Source organism: Sapajus apella, unplaced genomic scaffold (genome assembly GCF_009761245.1).
Source record: "Sapajus apella isolate SASKATOON/1434 unplaced genomic scaffold, GSC_monkey_1.0 scaffold36, whole genome shotgun sequence".
Taxonomy (NCBI): domain Eukaryota; kingdom Metazoa; phylum Chordata; class Mammalia; order Primates; family Cebidae; genus Sapajus; species Sapajus apella.
This window is the reverse complement of record NW_022436976.1, coordinates 12,166,150-12,187,248: the sequence shown is the minus strand read 5'-3', so window position 1 is coordinate 12,187,248 and position 21,099 is coordinate 12,166,150. Positions and strand designations below refer to the sequence as shown.

Sequence of the window (21,099 nt, the reverse complement as noted above, 5' to 3'; positions counted from 1 at the left end):
TTGCAGCACTATTCACAATAGCAAAGACATGGAACTAACCCAAATGCCCATCAGTGATAGACTGGATAAAGAAAATGTGGCACAAATATGTCATGAGATACTATGCAGCCATAAAAAGGAATGAGGTCATGTCCTTTGCAGGGAGAAGGATGAAGCTGGAAGCCATCATTCTCAGCAAACTAACACAGGAAAAGAAAACCAAACATTGCATGTTCTCACTCATAAGTGGGAGTTGAACAATGAGAACACATGTACACAGGGAGGGAAACAACACACACTGGGACCAGTTAGGGGATGGGGGGCGCGGGGACGGAAGGCATTAGGACAAATAGCGAATGCATGTGGGGATTAAACATAGAAGACGGGTTGATAGGTGCAACAAACCACCATGGCACATGTATACCTATGAAACAAACCTACACGTTCTATACTTGTATCATGAAACTTAAAGTAAAATAAAGAATTAAAAAAAAAAAGATTTTACCACTCAACCATGCAACCATAATAAAAGCCCTCTTGTTATAACTGGTAACATTGAGATTCCAATAAAGTATATGGAATCACCACAAAATTAAAGAGACTAATTCAGACTGGAGGAGCAGTTGATAAGAGATTAAAAGTGAAAATGCCATTGAGTTGGTTACTAAAGGATGGGTAATAAAAGGATAAATTTTACTAGTGGTTGTGCAGTTCATGCACTGTATGATGAGGGCAAATAGGTATGAGACAAGGATACACACAGCCAAGAATCAGCCACTTGTGAGGCACCTCCCTGGAGAAAAAACTGTCTTTTCCGTCAAATGTAGGCACTACCTTCTCACCAATTAGAACACAGCAAAGCATTCTGATTTGCACAATAACATAGAGGCTTGTGTTGCATAATAATATCTAGACAACATTAACATTGTGAGTTTGTAGTGCTCTTGAGAAGCATATATTTGAGAAAAAAGGGGACAGTATCAGTAAAGTCATAGGAATAAGAGAGTATAAAGTTGGGTAGGGAGTAAAGAACAGTCTGTTTAGAGCAGAGTGCTGCTAGGGGTTGGAGGCAGGAAGCTATTGCAGAAAATTTAGTGTGAGATAAGTCTACACTAGAAAGAACAGAGCACATTATCTGAAATGCCATTTAGAACAAATTCAGTTTTATTCTGTGAACAACTGCAAGCTATTAATATGTTTAAATAGAAAGTTATGTGATCAGAATTTTATTTTAAAGACAGTTGAGGTTTGTGGGTCAGAGAAAAGACTTGGATTGAAGAAAAGATGAATAGGGATGAAGATCTCAATTGGAAGAATAATGTAAATTCATAGAGAGACTATGAGAGCCTAAGTTAGAACTGAAGTGGTAGTATTGAAAAGGAAGGATCCTTTTGAGAGTGCTTTTTGAAGTACAGTGAGTAGGAAAACATATTATGTGTAATCAATAAAGACGGAGGCTGTTAGCACTGGTCAAGAGGTTGATGATGATGCCATTTATGAGAACAACTCATAACCAAGAGGTAGGTTTTGTTGCACGTGGTAAAGAGATGGAGAAAGACAGAGTTATTTTATCGTCCTATCTTTGGTAATATATTAGTATATTATTTGTCCTTTGTTTTAATTTTTCAAAGTAGAATGTGCTATGTCATAAACAAAATACTATTAGATCTTAACATTTAGTGTTATTTACATGTAATTGACTTAAATGTTTCTATTATTTCTAAACTGTACCTACCTTACTTTTTTAATTTCTTTAAGTAAATTCTTTCCAATTTTTTCTGTTTTTAGTTTTTGCTTAACAATTAGGCTTTTCTCTTTTAGAACAGCTTCATTCTTCTTCATTCTGTCAACTTTAAGTAGTCCTCTGGTCAAAACAGTGCGTTCATTATTTAAGTTTTGAACTAATAAACGCTCTGCAGCCTTTTGGGATTTTTCTTTTAGAAACAGAGCTCTCCTCTCTCTAGTTTTTTCAAGGTAGTTGAATCTGTTTTGCCAAACTTGTCGTAAACCGTCCTGAATTGTTTCATTGTTTTCTTCAATTAGTTTTTGTGTAGCACATGTTTTCTCATTCAAATATTTACTAACATTTACTCTACCTCTTTCTCGAGCAAGTTGTGCCATGGCTACAACTCTCACTTTTTCTTTATGGCATTCCTGCTTATTTTGTTCTGTGTAATATTTGTCAATATCAACAAGTGTTTGGAGTTTCATACCAGCTCTTTGTGTTGCAAAAAACTCTTTTATGTTTCTCTCCACTGGTGGGTCTTTTTTAGTGATTGACTTTAGAGGAGTAGTAAACAATGGCTGAGGATACTCAAGAAAAAAATCCTGTTTTTTCTCTTTCAAAACTGTAGCATTCTTCAATGAACCTAAAGTATATATGGGTAGTTTGAAAACTGATATCCTAAAACTGGTATCCAATTTTTCATCCACAAATTCATCTTTAGAGTGCTGACCTACATCAAACAGAAGACAAATATTATACCTTATACAAGAGCTAAGCACATTTTATTTTCTGTCCACATAGTTTTAAAAGCTATATCAATAAAATTGGTAAGAACCTGTTAATTACTTACTAAGAAGAATTTTTCCCAAGTACCTTTTCAACCTGTGATTTAACTTTGGAAAAGAAAATCACTATTAAAAAATTTTCACAGAGAAATTCACTGAATCTAATTGTTATATTTTCTGTATTATCTTCCACAATTGTTTAACTTACACTGACTCAGTAGCAGCATCTTATCACATACTTAGTACTACTTAACCACACACCTTATTTTTTCATACAGTTTGCTAAAAGAAAGAAAGTTTAATTAAGCAAAGAACAATTCATAAAATGGGTAGCACCCAGAACCAGTGAAAATTTAGAAAATTCTGCTTTCAAAAGGTATGCTTCCAGTTTTTGCCCATTCAGTATGATATTGGCTGTGGGTTTGTCCTCTTCAACACAGCACTGGAAGTTCTGGCCATGACAATCAGGCAAGAAAAAGAAACAAAGGGTATTCAATTGGGAAAAGAGGAAGTCAAATTGTCTCTATTTGCAGATGATCATGAGTGAACCCCCATTCACAATTGATACAAAGAAAATAAAACACTTAGGAATACAGCTAAAAAGGGATGTAATGGACCTCTTCAAGGAGAACTACAAACTACTGCTCAAGGAAATAAGAGAGGACACCAACAGATGGGAAAACATTCCATGCTTATGGTTAGGAAAAATCAATATCTTGAAAATGGCCATACTTCTGAAAGTAATTTATAAATTCCGAGCTATCCCCATCAAGCTACCATGACCTTCTACACAGAATTGGGGAAAAAACACCTTAAACTTCACATGGAACCAAAAGAGAGCATGGTAGGCAAGACAATCCTAAGCAAAAAACAAAACAAAACAAAGTTGGAGGCATCCCGCAACCTGACTTCAATCTATACTACAAGGCTACAGTAATAGCCTTTGGTACCAGTACCAAAACACACATATAGACCAATAGAACAGAATAGAGGCCTCAGAAGTAACGCCACACATCTACAACCATCTAATTTTTGACAAACCTGACAAAAACAAGCAATGGGGAAAGGATTCCCTATTTAATAAATGGTGCTGGGAAAACTGGCTAGCCATATGCAGAAAGCTGAAACTGGGTCCCTTCCTTACACCTTATACAAAAATTAACTCCAAATGGATTAAAGATTTAAACATAAGACCTAACACCATAAAAATCCTAGAAGAAAACCTAGGTAATACCATTCAGGACCTAGGCATAGGCAAGAAGTTCATGACTAAAACACCAAAAGCAATGGCAACAAAAGCCAAAATAGACAACTGGGAACTAATTACTAAAGAGCTTCTGCACACCAAAAGAAACTATCATTAGAGTGAACCAGCAACCAACAGAATGGGAAAAAAATTTTGCAATCTACCCATTTGACAAAGGGCTAATCATCAGAATCTACAAAGAACTTAACCAAATTTATAAGAAAAAAACAAACAACCCCATGAAACAGTGGACCAAGAATATGAACAGACACTTTTCAAAAGAAGACATTTATGCAGCCCACAAACATACGAAAAAAAGGTCATCATCACTGGTCATTAGAGAAATGCAAATCAAAACCACATTAAGATACCATGTCATGCCAGTTAGAATGGCGATCATTAAATAATCACGAGACAACAGATGCTAGGGAGGATGTGGAGAAATCGCAATGCTTTTACACTGTTGGTAAGAGTGTATTAGTTCAACCATTGTGGAAGACAGTGTGGAGATTCCTCAAGGATATAGAAATAGAAATACCATTTGACCCGGCAATCCCATTACTAGGCATATACCCAGTGGATTATAAAACATTCTATTATAAAGACACATGCACATGTATGTTTATTGCAGCACTGTTTACAATAGCAAAGACTTGGAACCAACCCAAATGCCCATCAATGATAGACTGGATAAGGAAAATGTGGCACATATGCACCATGGAATACTATGCAGCCATAAATAAGGATGAATTCATGTCCTTTGCAGGTACATGGATGAAGCTGGAGACCATCATTCTCAGCAGACTGACACAGTAACACAAAACCAAACAGCAAGAAAATTCTACAGCAAAGTAGGAAATTAGCAAGTAGAAAAGGCAGTCAATGTGTCAGGATACAAAGCCAAAGTGTCCAGAAATAAACACAAAATGTTTTGGTCTAAAGCAAGACACTGGGGACCCAAAGAGTCAAAAGTCAGAGTCTCTCGTTACCTGGTTGAACATCAACCCATTAACACTTTTAAAAGTCTCCTAATTTCTTTCTTTGTTTTTAGAATCTCTGTTTCAAGAAATCACTCACTGCTATAATATTTATCTTTCTTAAATAGAGTTCTAATAACATTTTACCTTACACACAAACAAAGAAGGACAAAATCTTCATGGTTTTCCACCCAAAGGCTGAAGAATATTTTCCACTTTTAGCCTAGGATTATAGAATACCAGAAAATAGCAACATATTTTCTGCTACACATGCACCACATCTTATCACCATTGGGCCTTTACTTCTATTATCTTAGGTTTTGTTCAGTATGCTGCTTTTCTTTCCTATATCTGTTCATATTCTATGCATTCTTCAGGTCTTTTCACGTCATATTTTCTTTATTTTTTAAACAAGAATTGATATGTTTTACACTATCATGTTTTTTTCCTTATATAATTTATCATATTGCACTTACATCTTTATGTAGTAGTTTTTAGTTACAGTATCAAACTTGATACTTCTTAGGAGTAAGAATCTATTCCTTTGGTCTTTGATGATACATTCCTAGCCCCTAGCCTACTATTTTGCACAGTTTGGTTTGTGTGGCAATGTAGTTTAGATATGTGTTCCCTCCAAATCTCATGTTGAAGTACAATCCCCAAAGTTGGAGACTGGGCCTGGTGAGAGGTTTTGGATCATGGGGTAGATCCCTCATGATTGGCTTGGTGTCCTCTCCTGGTAACGAGTGAGCTCTTGTTCGGTAATTCATATGAGAGCTGGTTGTTTAAAAAAGCCTGGCACCTCTGTCTCCATGTGATATGCCAGCTCTCACTTCACCTTCTGTCATAATTTTAAGCTTTCTAAGTCTTCACCAGAAGCTGAGCAGAAGTTGGCACCATGCTTACCATGAGTCTGCAGAATCATGAGCCAAAATTGCCTATTTTTTAAATAAATTGCCTAAAATTGGGCATTTATTTATAGCAATGAAAAACATGAGAGGATGAGGTTAATTAAATGCTACTATATATTGTCCATAAGTACATATTTTGAATGAATATAGAAAAACGAGAGGAGAAATATGTTACTCAAGAATAAGGTCACGTGTATAGTGGCTGAAAACCTGGAAACTGGAAATTTGAAAATGGTAGACTTAAGTTGAAATAAACAATTATGATTAATCAATAATTAAATTAAATGTTAATGGCCTAAACATTCAAATAAAAAGTCAGAGATTATCAGAATAAATTTTTAAAAAGCAAGATCTACCAAATATTACCCTAAAGAGATATGCTTTTATTTCTTTTTTGTTTGCTTTATAAAAGTTACTATAATACAATAGTACATGGTATTAAATTCACAAAAAATATGAACAAATATTTATAGCAAGACACACTCACAATGAAAACACTTTTCCTCTAATCAAGTTACATTTGGATGGCACAGTCTATACACACAAACATGCCTAAAATTTATTGGTTCTCTTACTTAATGGGGGAGACAGAGAGAGAAAAAAAAAACAAAAATAGCAGAAATCCCCAACTCTTCAAAAGCAGAGATTTGTTCTATGAAAAATGAAGGAGTTGAAAGAAAAATGACTCAACACATTTCTTGATTATTGGAAACCATTCTGGGGCTGGCACAGGGGTTCCTGGAGAGAGGAGGAGCCTAGTTCCCTTAGTGAAGGCCAGCGGAGGTTAACACTGAGCACAATGGTTGGGCAAGATGAAGCCAGGGGAAGGGGCAAGGCAGGTGTCCCTTCCCTGCTCTCCTCACATCCCCTCACTTTTTTTATGAAGGAGGGGATAGAATGGAGACAGCCCTTTGGGGGCTACACATGTAACTTAAATCAGAGATGTGCTTTTAATATAAAGACAGAGGTTGAAAAAACTGAAAACAGTAAGCACAAATGTCTGATAAAAATATTAAATAAAACGAAGTCTCAGAAAAAGAGAAACATTTTATAATAAAAGTCAATTAATCATAAAGAAATATCAACAGTAAATGTTTATGTGTTTTACAAAGGAAACTCAAAATACGTGAAGCACAAAATGACAGAATTAAAGGGAGAAATAGATAATTCTATAACCATAGTAGGAGATACTATATTCCTTTCTTGGCAATTGATAGAACTATTTAAAAAAATCAGTAATGACGTTAATTATCTCAGCATTACTATTAAACTCCTGATGTTTATGGAACATAATACCCTGTGACTGCAAAATGTACATTCTTTCCAATTTTGCTTTGTATGTGTGCTAATAAATTTATGCCTTCCATAATTCAGGTTGCATTCTAGGATATAAAACAAATCTCAATAAATGTAAAAGATTTAAATCATACAAACTATGTTGTCATACCACAACAGAATTGCCTAAGAAATCAATAACAATATATAAGAAAACTCCAAATACTTGAAAATTAAACAATGTGATTATAAATAATTCATTAGCAGCAGGAGAGACAGAGAGGAAAAGAGAGAGAGTGAACAAAGGAATATAACACTTTAAAGCCATCAGCTCTCTGAGAACTCACTCCTTATCATGAGAATTGCATGGGAGAAATCAACCCCATGATCCAATAACCTTCCACCGTGTCCCTCCCTGACACCTGGGGATTACAATTTGAGATGAAATTTGGGTGGAGACACAAAGCCAAACCATATTAGATGCTTACAGAAGTCAAGTAAGTTACCCAAGATTTTAGGGACTAGAAGGCATATCCAGCTCCATTTGACCATGCTATTATTTTTATTGCCCCTATATCTATAATGCCAAAATTAAAAATCCTCTCTTTTAACAAATTTCCCATTATCATTCATAAAGGGCGTTATGGACTAAATGTTTATCCCTACTGCCTCATTGATATATTGAAATTGTAACCCCCACATGGTGATGGTATTTGGAGCAGGAAGAGGCCTTGGAGGTAATTAGGTTATGAAGATTAAGCCCTCATGAATGGGATTAGTGCCCTAATAAAAGAGGCCTGAAAGAGGTCCTTCATGCTCTACCATCATGTGGGGACACAGCCAGAAGGCACTATGTATAAACCAGAAGGTAAGTTCTCAACAGACACCAAATTTGTTGGTGTCTTGATCTTGGACTTCCTAGCCTCCAGAACGATTTTTTAAAAAATCTGTTGCTTATAAACTACCCAGTTTATGGTATTTTGTTATAACAGCCCAAACGGACAAAGAGAAAGTCCCAAACCTAAGTGTGGCTTTATTTAGTGGTGGGGCGCCTCGGAAAGTGATTCAGGTTAAATTTGGTCATAAGGGTGAAATCCTGATTCAATCGGGTTAGTTTTCCTCTAAGAAGAAATATCAGAGAGCTCACTTTCCCTCTCCCACTATGCAAGCATGTCAAAGAAAGGTCATATGAGTACCCAGCAAGATGGTAGTTTTCGATAAGGCAGAGAGCCCTCACTAGAAACTTACCATGCTGGCATCCTTATCTCAGACTCAGACTCCAGAACTGTAAGAAAACAAATTTCTGTTCTTTAAGTCATCCAGTCTGGAATTTTGTTATGACACCTTGAACAAACTAACACAAAAGGAGTTCACTCTCCTCTATTTCTAAGTAAAGTTGCCCAACTGGTGTGCTGTGGCAAACTGGTATGTTATTAATGATAACAGGAGTGCTCAGAGACATTGATCACCCTGCTATGGTTATTTATTTCTATTTTGTTTCATTTTTAATTCATCCTAATGTGTTAATAAATCTTCTAATTTGGAGAAGGGAGGATAATGCTCCTAGAATGTCCAGTGGGCCATTTGTCCAGTCTCGGTTTTCACATCTCAATTTCAGTGTTTTATTAACGTAACAGATACCAATATCCCCCATCACCTCCCAGCAGCTACTTAAAATTACATACGATCTCAATGAATGACTAAGGAGCTTCTGACTTCTTATAACTTTTATTCATTCAACTATTAATTTATCTATCTATCCTTCAATCCATTCATTCATATTTTAGTTGCTTGCAAATTCTATGGAAATTCAGGTATCACAAATACAAAAGTAATTATTCAAACTTTCTTTAGTTCTTAATTTTTTTCTGTAAACTTTGTTTTCCTTGTTGTTTGACAGTTATTTTCTATGAATATTAACAGTCTGTCTTTAATCAAAAATGTTTTCTTTGCTAAATATAGCAATATAATAACAATATAAAGTATGAATAGTATATACACAAAATTGAATGTTTGTGGAGTATAAGACACTTTCTAAAGAAAAGACATGAGGTATTTACTAAGAAATGCGCTATCCCTGAGCTCACAAAACTATTTTAGTTAAGAAGACAGAGAAGAAATTTATAAATAAGAAAATATCAAATAAAAATAAATGCTCTAATGAAAATTAATTAGGATAAAATGGCAGTGAGAGGGTCTAGTAATTAGATTGGGTGTATAGAAATGGCTTTTTAGTGGATATCTGATTTAATCCCAGAGGAGAAAAGATAAGTAAGCACAAGCAGAGAAAAAATATGTGAGAAAGAACATTCCAGAAGAAACGGGAAGCTAATGTAAAGCCAGTAGACAGAAGCACATTTAGCCTGGTAGGGATACGGAGGGAAGGCCATCTGAAATTCACTGAGTAAGAGGAACGTGGTGCTAGAGACGGTCGCAGAGGTAAAGCTGGGGCCAGATTCTATGGGGCATTGAAGGTCACAGAATAAAAATGTGAATTTCATTCTGAGATTTGAAGCAATTGAAGTAGGGGACTGATAATGTATGTGATTTTACCATGAAGGCAATGGATTTGAATGTGAACCATAAAAGTCTAAGTAGAGGACTAGTTAAGAGGCTACTTAAGTGACCCAGGTAAGATTTTATGATAGGTAAGGCATAGATGAAAGGAATAAACTTGCAGAAAACTAGAAAGATTTGGGATATGTTTTACAGGTATAGTCATCAGGGCTTGTTGATAACTTAGATGGCAGAAGCAAGAAAAAAAAGATGAATGGTAGGAATTTGGCTTGAGAAAACAGGTGAATGGTGATGTCATTTGTTGGCATGGGAAAAACTGGAGGAAAAGCAGGTTTGGTGAACTAGAAGAAATATTCTTATATGTATTACTGTTTTGCAGTTCATAATTTTCATATTTAAACACATAACTAATATTTTCCTAATTCATTATAATATTTAAATTATCTTAAAAATCATTTAAAATGTCCATTAATACAATGTCATTTTAAAGTATTTTATTCCTAAAATAAGAAAATAATTTTGAACAAATACTATTTCCATTTACATGATTCCTAGTAATACTCAGGTAAAAACTGAAGAAAATGACATCTTTGCAGACATTTTAATAATAATACTAAATAATACTAGAAGTAGATTCTCCTTTCTTCAGCCATATCTTCCACAAACTGAATTTTTTGACACAAAGACAACAAAATGTTTTGTTTTAGTTATAGTTTACCTATTAAAGAAAAGCTTGCTAAAAAGCAATTATTCTCTATTTGTACCTTCTATATACCTCTCAACTTAAGAGAAACACAACTGGATCATATCAGCCAATTTATTTTCAGCTGTCTCAACAGATAATTGGATCTTTTAGGACTCCTGGAACACAGAAGCCAATACCATTTGTGGTCAACAGAGCTTGTTTGATTCTTCTAAATGTATTGCAGATTTATGAACCATCTGTAGAGAAACAAACGGTCCAAACCTATTTAAAATCAGTATAGCTATGATTTGAATGTTCACAAGTGGGTCTGAAGCAGTTGCTGTCCTCAGCAAACTGGCCTGACATCTTTGCACAAGCTTATAGCCTTATGTGGTACATAGGCTTTAAGTTTAGGTGAAGTAAAGAAAAGGGAAAAAAGAAAACAAAGGAATATAAGGAAGAAAGCAGTGGCATAAACTTCTGTCATGTTCTGAGCTTTTTCTGATTTGCTAGATGCAAAAATGTCACTTAAATTATAGCAATGGTTGAAATTTCTTCCTATGTTCTTAGTAGCAAATATTTTCAGTAAAGTCTCCCCCATTACACATGCACATATACTCTGGTATAAATGATTTATCTAAGATATGGTACGAGATCACCATAATAAAGAATATAGTTTACTAAACATCTCACATCTCACATGTAATCAAGTTATACTGGGGATTGATTATAATACAATTATAATACAGAGATGCACAGGAATTATCTCTCTCACTTTATATCTTTAATCCATTTCTGAAAATTAGACATTCTGAAAAGAAATGATACCCTGGAACCCATTTCTCTATATTCTACATGGGAAAATTATAACATATTAAATGTTAACCACCAAACCCTACTTGATTTCAAAAATGAAAATAAAGTATTATAAACATTAAAGTAGGAAAACACACTCAAACACTAATTTATAAGTACCTTTCACATTAATGTGTAAATTACTTAAAACATTGCTTCTTGATCATCAGTTATTAAGGCTTCTTACAAATAGTATCCATTGCAATGATGTGGCTGTTAGTGACAACAACGTCTCAAACAACCATATCACTTGTTGACATTCAGCATGCTTTAAAAGTACCTACATATTATTTTTTAAACATCCTCATTGAGATATATTTAATATCCCATATTATTAGTATATTAAATTATTAAAGTGTATAATGCAATTGTTCTAATACATTTACAGAGTTGTGCAAACATAAGTATCACCACAGTGTAGGTTTAGAACATTTTCGTCAACCCAAACAGAAATCCCATATCCATTTGAGTCGTCCCCTGTCTCCTACCATCTCCCCCACCTTAAGCAACAACTAATCCACTTTCTGGCTGCCAAATTTGCCTATTCTGGACATTTCTTATAAATGGAACAACACAATATGTGGTCTTTTATAAGGGGTTTCATTATTGCAAGGCAGTAAATTACAGATCTATGATTTGTTCCCTTTTTAAATTTGGCTTTTATACAGTTTGCCTTTACCTACTCCACCCTGAGTCCTACCAGTCTGGTAATTTGGGATAGAACAAAATATTTAAATCAATTTCATACGTGGCCATAAAGACTGGGAAAAAAAAACCCACTGGCAGTACCACCCTGACTATGTACATCTTGCTAGTCCAATGTCCACTGAAATAGTGCTTTGGATCTAACTTTCTGATTTATGAGCCATTGGACAGCTAGAGCCACTGTTGGATAGGGGTTAGGATGAAAAACCAGGAGCAAAATCACTTGCATGTCTGAAATGCCACATCCTATCTTTTCAGAAAATAACTTCATAAATGTTACTTAAATTCACGGTGCCACAGTTTCTTCATCTATAAAATGGGAGAATGAAAGTGCCCACCGTATAGATTTGCTGTAAGGGTTGAATGAAATTTGCTTAGCACTTAGGAAGAAATTTTAAAATTTAGCTGTTGTTCTTATATCAGCTAGTATTTCGTTTTTTGATCTACAACTTCTCATGCCCATGATGATGGTAGACATCTTTAACATACTCAAACGCCTTCACACTGCTTTTCTCACACTCCGGGCAGAGAGCTGTTATTAATTGAAGTAGATTATAAGCCAATATAGATTTATTATCTTTATCTGATATAATAAATTTTGCTTAATTTCTTATATATAACAATTACAAATCCCTCTCTGAGCTCTTCTCTCTGTGTAACATATTCAATCCACACTTCCTTTTTTGTTTCATAGTGTGTATTATATCTGACTTCTTTAAAACAAAATAAATTCTAGATTGTAGGAATCTTACTTACATTTGATTCAAGTCTCCAATTAATTTTTGGTTTAACAATTTCCTTGTTCACTATTCTTTCTAGTTTTTGAAAAATAACATCTTCATTGAGATACAATTCATATACAAAGAAAGCACCTTATTAAAGGGTACAATTACAATAATCAAGGCACTTTGGTAATGGCAGAGTATTGATAAATAGATCAATGGAACAGAGTAGAAAGCCTAAAAACAGACCTGTCCCATGATAAATACAGTCAACTTGTTTCTTTTTTCTTTCTTTCTTTTTTTTTTTTTTTTTTTTTAGGAGATGAAGTCTTGCTCTGTCTTTTAGGTTGGAGTGCCCTGGCAAGAACTTGGCTACCTGCAACCTCCGCCTCCCAGGTTCAAGCAATTCTCCCACCTAAGCCTCCTGAGTAGCTGGGATTACAAGTTCATGCCACCATGCCCAGCTAATTTTTATATAGAGACAAGGTTTCACCATGTTGGCCAGACTGCTCTCAAACTCCTGACCTCAGGTGATCTGCCTGCCCTGGCCTCCCAAAGTGCTGGGATTACAGGGATCAGCCACTGTGCCCACCTAGTCAACATCTCTTTAACAAAACAGCAATGGCAAAACAATGAAGCAAGACAATCTTTTCATCAAATGGTGATGAAATAACTGGACCTCCAAACGCCAGAAAAACAAATTAATTCCATCATCAGCTTGAAATAGCTCATAGATTTAAATATAAAATGCAAAACTATAAACTCAGAAAAGAAAACAATAGAAATCCTATATAATTTTGGGTATTAAAATAACTTCTTAAAAAAATACCGAAGATCCATGAAAGAAATAACTGTTAATCAGGATTTAATTCAAATTAGAATTTCTGCCCTGCAAAAGTCAATATCCAGAGAATGAGAGAGCAGCCACAGAAAACTATTTCAAAACACACAGTTGACAAAGAACGTTATTAAAACTCAACAATAATAAAATAAAAAACCAAATTAAAAAATGAGCAAGAGGCTGGGTGTGGTGGCTCACCCCTATAATCTCAACACTTTGTGAGGCTGAGGCAGAAGGATTACTTGAGCCAAAGAGTTTGAGGTTGCGACAGGATATGATGGCACCACTGCATGCCAGCCCAAGCAAAAGAGCAATACCTTGTCTCTAAAAGTAAACAAATAAATAAACAAATGGACAAGAGACCTCATCGAAGAAAATATACAGATAACAACTAAGCATATGAAAAGATGGTCCACATCATATATTATCAGAGGATTGCAATTTCATAAGATAGCACTACACACCTACTAGAATGATCAAAATTTAAAACACTGACAACAGTAAGTATTGATGAGGATACGGAGCCACAGGATCTCTCATTCATTGCTGGTGGAATGCAAAATGGTACCACCACTTTGGAAGACCGGCAGTTTTTACAAAACTAAATATATTCTGACCGAAAAATCCAGCACTCATGTTTCTTGGTATACATCAAAATGAAATGAAGACTTTGAAAACTTGTGTCTGTACAAAAACCTGCATATGGATATTTATATTTAGTAGCAACTTTATTCATAATTGGCAAAATATGGAAACAACCAAATGTCTTTCAGTAAGTGAATGGGTAAATAAACCTTGGTATATCCAGACAATGGAATATCATTCAGTGCTAAAGGCTTGTGCTATTAAGTCATAAAAAATTAAATGCATATTACTAAGTGAAAGAAGTCAATCTGAAAAGGCTATATACTGTATGATTCCAGATACTGGTATATGACATGTGTGAATACGCAAACCTGTGAAGAATAGTAAAAAGACCAGTGGTAGCTAGAAATGAGATGAGAAGGACATGATCAGTAAGCAGTGCACAATGGATTTTTAAGGTAGTGAAATGATTCTGAATGGTACCGTAATGTTGGATAAATGTCATTGTAAATTTGTCAAAACTCATAGAATGTACACCAACAGTATAAACCCTAAGGTAAATTATGATCTTTTGATATGATAATGTGTCAGTTTAAGTTCATCTATTGTAACAATTATACCACTGAATTATATGTGGCGTGGGATATGGTTAATGAAGGAGGTTGTGCATATACTGAAACAGAGTGTTATGGAAAAATCTCAGTACTTTCTGCTCAATTTTGCTATGAACAAAAACTGCCCTAAAAAAAAAATTTATTAATTACAAAAAGGAAGAAAACACAAAGCAATATATATATACATACACACACATACATATAAATACACACACATACATATATACATACACATACACACATATATACACACTTTTAATGTGTGTGCATATGTATGTATTTATGTACAATTATAAATATAATTAAAAATGTTCTTATGAATTATAAATATAAATTATATAAAATATATAATTATATGCTATAAATTACATGATTATATAAAATATAATTTTAAATATGTAAATATAAATATAATTTATATAATATATATAAATACCCACATACATATAAAGTGCATAATTCAGTGGGTCTTTGCCACTTTTTGTCACAGAATAATGCAACCATCATGATGTATATAACACATACATACACATACACCCACATACATACACACACATGCAAAGGGTATGATTCAGTATTTTTTTGCCACTTTGTCACAGAATAATGCAACTGTCATGACTACCTAATTCAAGAACATTTTCATCACCCTAGAAAGAAAGAAGGTGCCTATTAGCAGTCATTTCTTGTTCCCCACTCTTTTCTGTCCCTGACGACTACAAACCTATTGGATATCTCTATAGGTTTGTTTGTTCTGGAGTCATAAACTATGTGCCTTTTGTGTCTTCTCTCTTATTTAACATGTTTGCAAGGATCATCCATGTTGTAGCATATATCAGTATTTTATTCCTCTTTAGAACTGAATATCATTCATTATATGCATTCATTATATGCCCAGGACTGGGAAATGCATTTTTTATCTACCAGTTGATAGATATTTGATTTGTTTTCACCTTTGAACTGCTATAAATACTGCTTGTTTAATATACAACTTTTATGTGGACATGTGTTTATGATTCTCTTGGGTATACAGCTAGAAATAAAATTAGGGGTTCATATGGCAACTGTTTAATGTTTGAAGATTGTCAATCTGTTTTTCAAAAGTGGCTGTATCAGATGCAGGAAAAGAACTCATAAAATTAAACACCCTTTCTTGATAAAAACTCAACAAATTAGATATAGCAGGAATATACTTCAACACAATAGAGACCATATATGACAAAACCATGCTAACATCATACACAATAGGAAAAATTGAAAGCTTTTTCTCTAAGATCTGGAAAAAGATAAGGATGCCCACTTTAACCACTTGTATTCAACATAGTGCTAGAAGTCTCAGCCAGAGCAATTAGGCAAGAGGGAAAATAGGGGTCCATATTGGAATAGAGAAAGTCAAACTGCCCATCATTGATGATGACATAATCATACATATAAAAAACCCTGAAGACTCCACCAAAAAACTATTAGAAATAACAAATCAATTCAGTAAAGTTGCAGATACAAAATCAACATACAAAAATCGGTAGTGTTTTAATACATCAATAGTGAGCTGTCTGACAAGTCAATAATGCAATCACATTTATAATAGCTACAAAAATAAAATACCTGGAAATAAATTTAGCAATGAGAATAAAATATTTCTATAACATAAAATACAAAATACTGATGAAACAGTTTGAGGAACACAAAAATAAATGGAAAACTAACCTGCATTCATGGATTATAAGAATTAATATTATTAAAATGTCCATACTACCTTATATGTGTCTCCACCCAAATCTCATCTTGAATTGTAACCCCTACATAGTGAGGGAGGGATCTGGTGGGATGTAATTGGATCATGGAGGTGGTTTCTCCCATGCTGGTCTCATGATAATGAGGAATTTCTTTCAAGATCTGATGGCTTTAAAGTGGCAGTTACCCCTGCACTCCCTCTCTCTCCTGCCACCATGTGAGATGTGCCTTGCTTCCCCTTTGCCTTCACTATGATTGTAAGTTTCTTTAGGTCTCCCCAGCCATGCAGAACTGAGAGTTAATTAATCTTCTTTTTTTTATAGATTACCCAGTTGCAGGTAACATCTTCATAGCAGTGTGAGAATGAACTAACATACTACCCAAAGTGATCTACAAATTCACTGCTATTCCTTTCAAAATACTAATGACATTCTTCACAGAAATAGAAAAAAAAAATCCCCAAATTATATAAGATCCTGAATATCCAAAGTAATTTTGAGCAAAAAGAATACAAGTTACTATAGCTTTTTAGTATATTTTGAAGTCTGGTAGTGGAAGCATACTACCTCACATTAAAATATACTAAAAAGCTACAGCATCCAAAGTAGAAAGGTACTGGCATAAACGCAGACACACAGATCAGTAGAACATAATAGAGAGCCCATAAATAAATTCATACTGTAAGGTTGACCAAAAGGATGGAGAGGCAGACCCAGGGTCAGGTTTAGCAAGTTTATTTCAACCTGCCAAGCTGGCTGCCTTACCATAGGCAGTGAAGGAAGCAGCCTGGCTTACAAACTATGGGGATTATAGAGGGGGTTTGCAGGTAGCCGGGTGCTTTTCTAAGAAAACCACATCTTGTTTCTCAGGGGCTCACATTCTGCTTAATTGGGTCAGCATCCTGAGTTTGAGAGCCAGGTGTGACCACATCCTGGAGCCTAGGTGCCCTGTTTGCAAGGCTTGAGGCTGTTTTTGTTGTGAGCTCAGCTTAGCAGGGGAGAACGGGGAGGAGGGGCTATGGGCTTGCCTTGCTGTGACCTTAACACATACATTTATAGCCAACTGATTTTAGATAAAGGTGGCAAGAGCACTCATTGGGCAAGGACAGTCTCTTCAATAAGTGGTGCTGCAAAAAACTGAATACTTACATGTGAAAGAATGAAAATAGACCCCTATCTCTCAACATATAAAAAATTTACTCAAAATGCACTAAAGACTTATATGTAAGACTTGAAACTTTGAAACTACTAGAAAACAAAAGGGAAATGCTGCATGACATAGGACTGGGCAAGGATTTTTTTAATTAGACTTCAAAGGCACAGGAAATAAAAACAAAAATAGACAAATGGGATTACCCCAAACTGAAAAGCTGCTTCAAAGCAAAGGAATCAATCAGCAGAGAGAAGAGCCAAACTTATAATCTGCAAACTTGCTAAATTTGTAATTTGTTTGTTTAAACAGCTAATGGCTATATAGGAAATTACTTAAATTTTTTATGTAGAACATCATATCATCTGCAGACAGAGATAATTATAGTTCTTCCTTAGTAATTTGGATGGCTTTTCTTTTTTTCTCCTGCTTGAGTGTATTGACTAACACTTCCAGCAAAGGTTTAATAAAAATGGCAAGAACAAGCATTTCTGTCTTGTAACTAATCTTAGGAAGAATGCGTTTGGTCTTTCAATATTAAGCAAGCATGTTTGAAGCCTTTTTTTTTGTATATGTTTTTCATCAGATTGAAGTATTTTCTTTATTCTGAGTTTTTAGGCTAGTGAAATGTTTTTGGAATTTATCAACTACTTTTTCTGTGTCTAATGAAATAATCGTGAAGTTTTGTCATTCTATTGATATGGGGTATTACATTTTAATTTTTAGATGTTAAATTAACCTTGTATTCTTGGTATTCAATTTGGTCATAATGTATAATACTTATATCACTTAATTCAGGTCAAGAACATTTTTTCAGAATATGTGTTTCTATTTTCATAAGAGGTATGAGTTTGTAGATTTCTTTGGTCGTTTTATTTTGGAATCGGTGTAATACTGGTGCAGAATGTGTTAAAAATTGTTCCCTTCTCTACCACCTCTTCTTCCTCCTTCTACTTTTTTTTTTTTGATAGTTTATAAATGATTGGTATTAATTCCTCTTTAAATATTTTCTGGAATTCACCAATGTAGCCGTCTGTTTTTGGTTGAATAATGGTTCCCAAAATATCAGGTTCTAGTCAGAGGAACCTGTAAATGTTACCTCATTTGGAAATAGAGTCTCTGCAGATATGACTAAGTTAAGGATCTTGAGATGAGACAATAGAAGGTTATCTGGAAATGCCCTAAATACCATCACAGATGTCCTTTTGAAAAAAGGTAGAGGAAGTTTACATACACAAACAGAAGAAAGGACGGTAATGTGAAGATAGATGCAGACACAGAGGTGAAGCGTTCTCGAGCACAGGAATACTGGAATCTCTCAGGGGCTTTATAAAGAGGCAAGGAGAGACTCTCCCCCAGATCCTCCGGAGGAAATGTGGCCCTGCTGATAGCTTCACTTCAGCCCAGTGAAAGTGATGTTAAATTACTGGACCCCCAATTGTGAGATAACGATTTTCTGCTGTTTTAAGCCACCAAATCTGGGGTGATTTTATAGCAGTTATGGGAAATTAATATATCATCTGAAACTCAGCTTTTATTTTTGGAAAAATGATTTAAAGAATTAATTAAATTTCTTTGTTGTAGGGTTCAGGTTTTCTATTTCTTCTTAGGTTCATTTGTGTATTTTTTTGTATTTCTTGGAAAGTGTTCATTTCATCTAACATAAAATTTACTTGCATGTTGTTCATTGTATTCCTTTATCATCCTTTTTATTTCTGGAAATTTGGTGGTAATGTCCCTAGTTTTATTTCTGTCTAGTAATCTGACTTTTCTTCTTTTCTTCTTCTTCACCATTTTTTCTTAAGGTGGAAGGTTAGATTATATATCTGAAGTATTTTTACATTTTTAATAGAGGTGTTTACAGATATAAATTTCATTCTCAGCACTGTTTTAGCTTTACCTCATAGTTGTTTTTGTTTTCGTTCACCTAGCTACATTTTCTAACGTCATTTGTAATTTTTTTCTCTGATCCATTGGTTATTCGAGAGGGTGTAGCTGGGTGTGATGGTGCATGACTATAGTCCCAGCTACTAGCGATCACTTGAGCCCAGGAGCTTGAGTTCACAGTGGGCAATATAGCAAGACACCATCTCAGAAAAACAACAAAAAAAAATCAAGTAGGAGGAACATCTGCCACCAGGGGACCAGGACACCAGGAAGACTGATACACTCCAAGCAGTTCTTCAGAAGAAAGGCATTTAGAGCGGACAGAGGGAGGAACCACATGTTGGGTTGAAAGGTCAGGAAGCTGGGACCTCTGCATGGGGCTACCACACATCAGGAGTCATTTTGGCCCCCAATGACTTCTGGGGAAGGGGTGAGTTGAGCAGGTCTTCCACACAGGCCTCTGGAATTCTGGCAGCAGGAGATGTCACAACTTTCAAAGACACTTGAGCTGGCAGAGAAAGCTGCTTAGAGAAATGGAGGGGCAGGACTTGATCTGATATACAACTTTAGCAAAGTTTCAGGATATAAAATCAATGTACAAAAATTGATAACATCCTTATACACCAACAACATCTATGCTAACAGTCAAATCAAGAATTCAATTCCATTCACAATAGCCACAAAAAAAATGAAATACCTAGGAATACAGCTAACCAGTGTGGTGAAAGATCTCTCTAATGAGAATTACAAAACACTGCTCAAAAAAAAACACATTCCATATTCATTGATGGGAAGAATCAACATTGTTAAAATGGTCATGTTGGCCAAAGCAATTAACAGATTCAATGCTATTCCTATCAAATTATCAATGACATTCCTCATTGAATTCAAATATTTTTAAATTCATATGGAACCAAACTATAGACTGAATATCCAAAGGAATCCTAAACAAAAATAACAGCTGGAGGCATCAGATTACCTGACTTCAAATTATACTACATTTGCAGAAAATTAAAACGTGACCCCTTCCTTATACCATATACAAAAATAAACTCAAAATATATTAAAGACTTAAATATAGAACCTAAAACCATGAAAACCCTGAAGTAAAACCTAGGAAATACCATTCTGGACATGGGACTAGGCAAAGATTTCATGATCAAGATGGCAAAAGCAACTGCAACAAAAACAAAAATTGACAAATGAGGTTGGGCATGGTGGCTTACACCAGTAGTCCCAGCACTTTGGGAGGCCTAGTCCAGTGAATTACTTGAGTTCAAGAATTGGAGACTAGGCTGCACAACTTAGTGAGACCCTGCATCTATAAATAATACAAATATTAGCCAGGCTTAGTGGCACAACTATTAGAGAGGCTGAGGTGGCAGGATTCCTTGAGCCTGGGAGGCAGAACTAGTAGGGAGCTGAGATTATACTACTGCATTCCAGCCTTAGTGACAGAGTGAGACTTTTTCTCAAAAGAAAATAAAATTGACCAATGGGACTTAATTAAACTAAAAAGCTTCTTCTGCAGAGCAAAATAAATTATCAACAAAGTAAACAGACAACCTATAGAATGGGAGTAACTATTTGCAAACTATCAATCCAACAAAGGTCTAGGATCCAAAACCTATAGGGAACTTAAGCAAATATACAAGTGAAAAACAGTCCCATTAAAAATTGGGCAAAGGAGATGAAAAGACACTTTTCAAAAGAAGACATGCATATGATCAGCAAGCATATGAAACAATGCTCAATATCACTAACCATTAGAGTAATGCAAATCAAAACCACAGTGAGATACCATCTCACACCAGTCAGAATGGCTATTACTAAAAAGTCAAAAAGCGACAGATGCTGGTGAGGTTGCAGAGGAAAGGGAAGGCTCATACACTGCAGATGGAAATGTAAG

The 21,099-nt window shown here is 34.9% G+C and overlaps 1 protein-coding gene across 1 annotated transcript in view; it reads right to left on the bottom strand.

Moving 5' to 3' along the window:
* Nucleotides 1-21,099, bottom strand: part of LRRIQ3 (leucine rich repeats and IQ motif containing 3) — a 144,318-nt gene that overhangs the window by 13,834 nt on the left and 109,385 nt on the right. Inside the window, exon 7 of the mRNA XM_032297092.1 lies at nucleotides 1,715-2,435. Within this exon, the coding sequence (XP_032152983.1) occupies nucleotides 1,715-2,435 (721 nt within the window). The remainder of the gene's footprint in view (nucleotides 1-1,714; nucleotides 2,436-21,099) is intronic.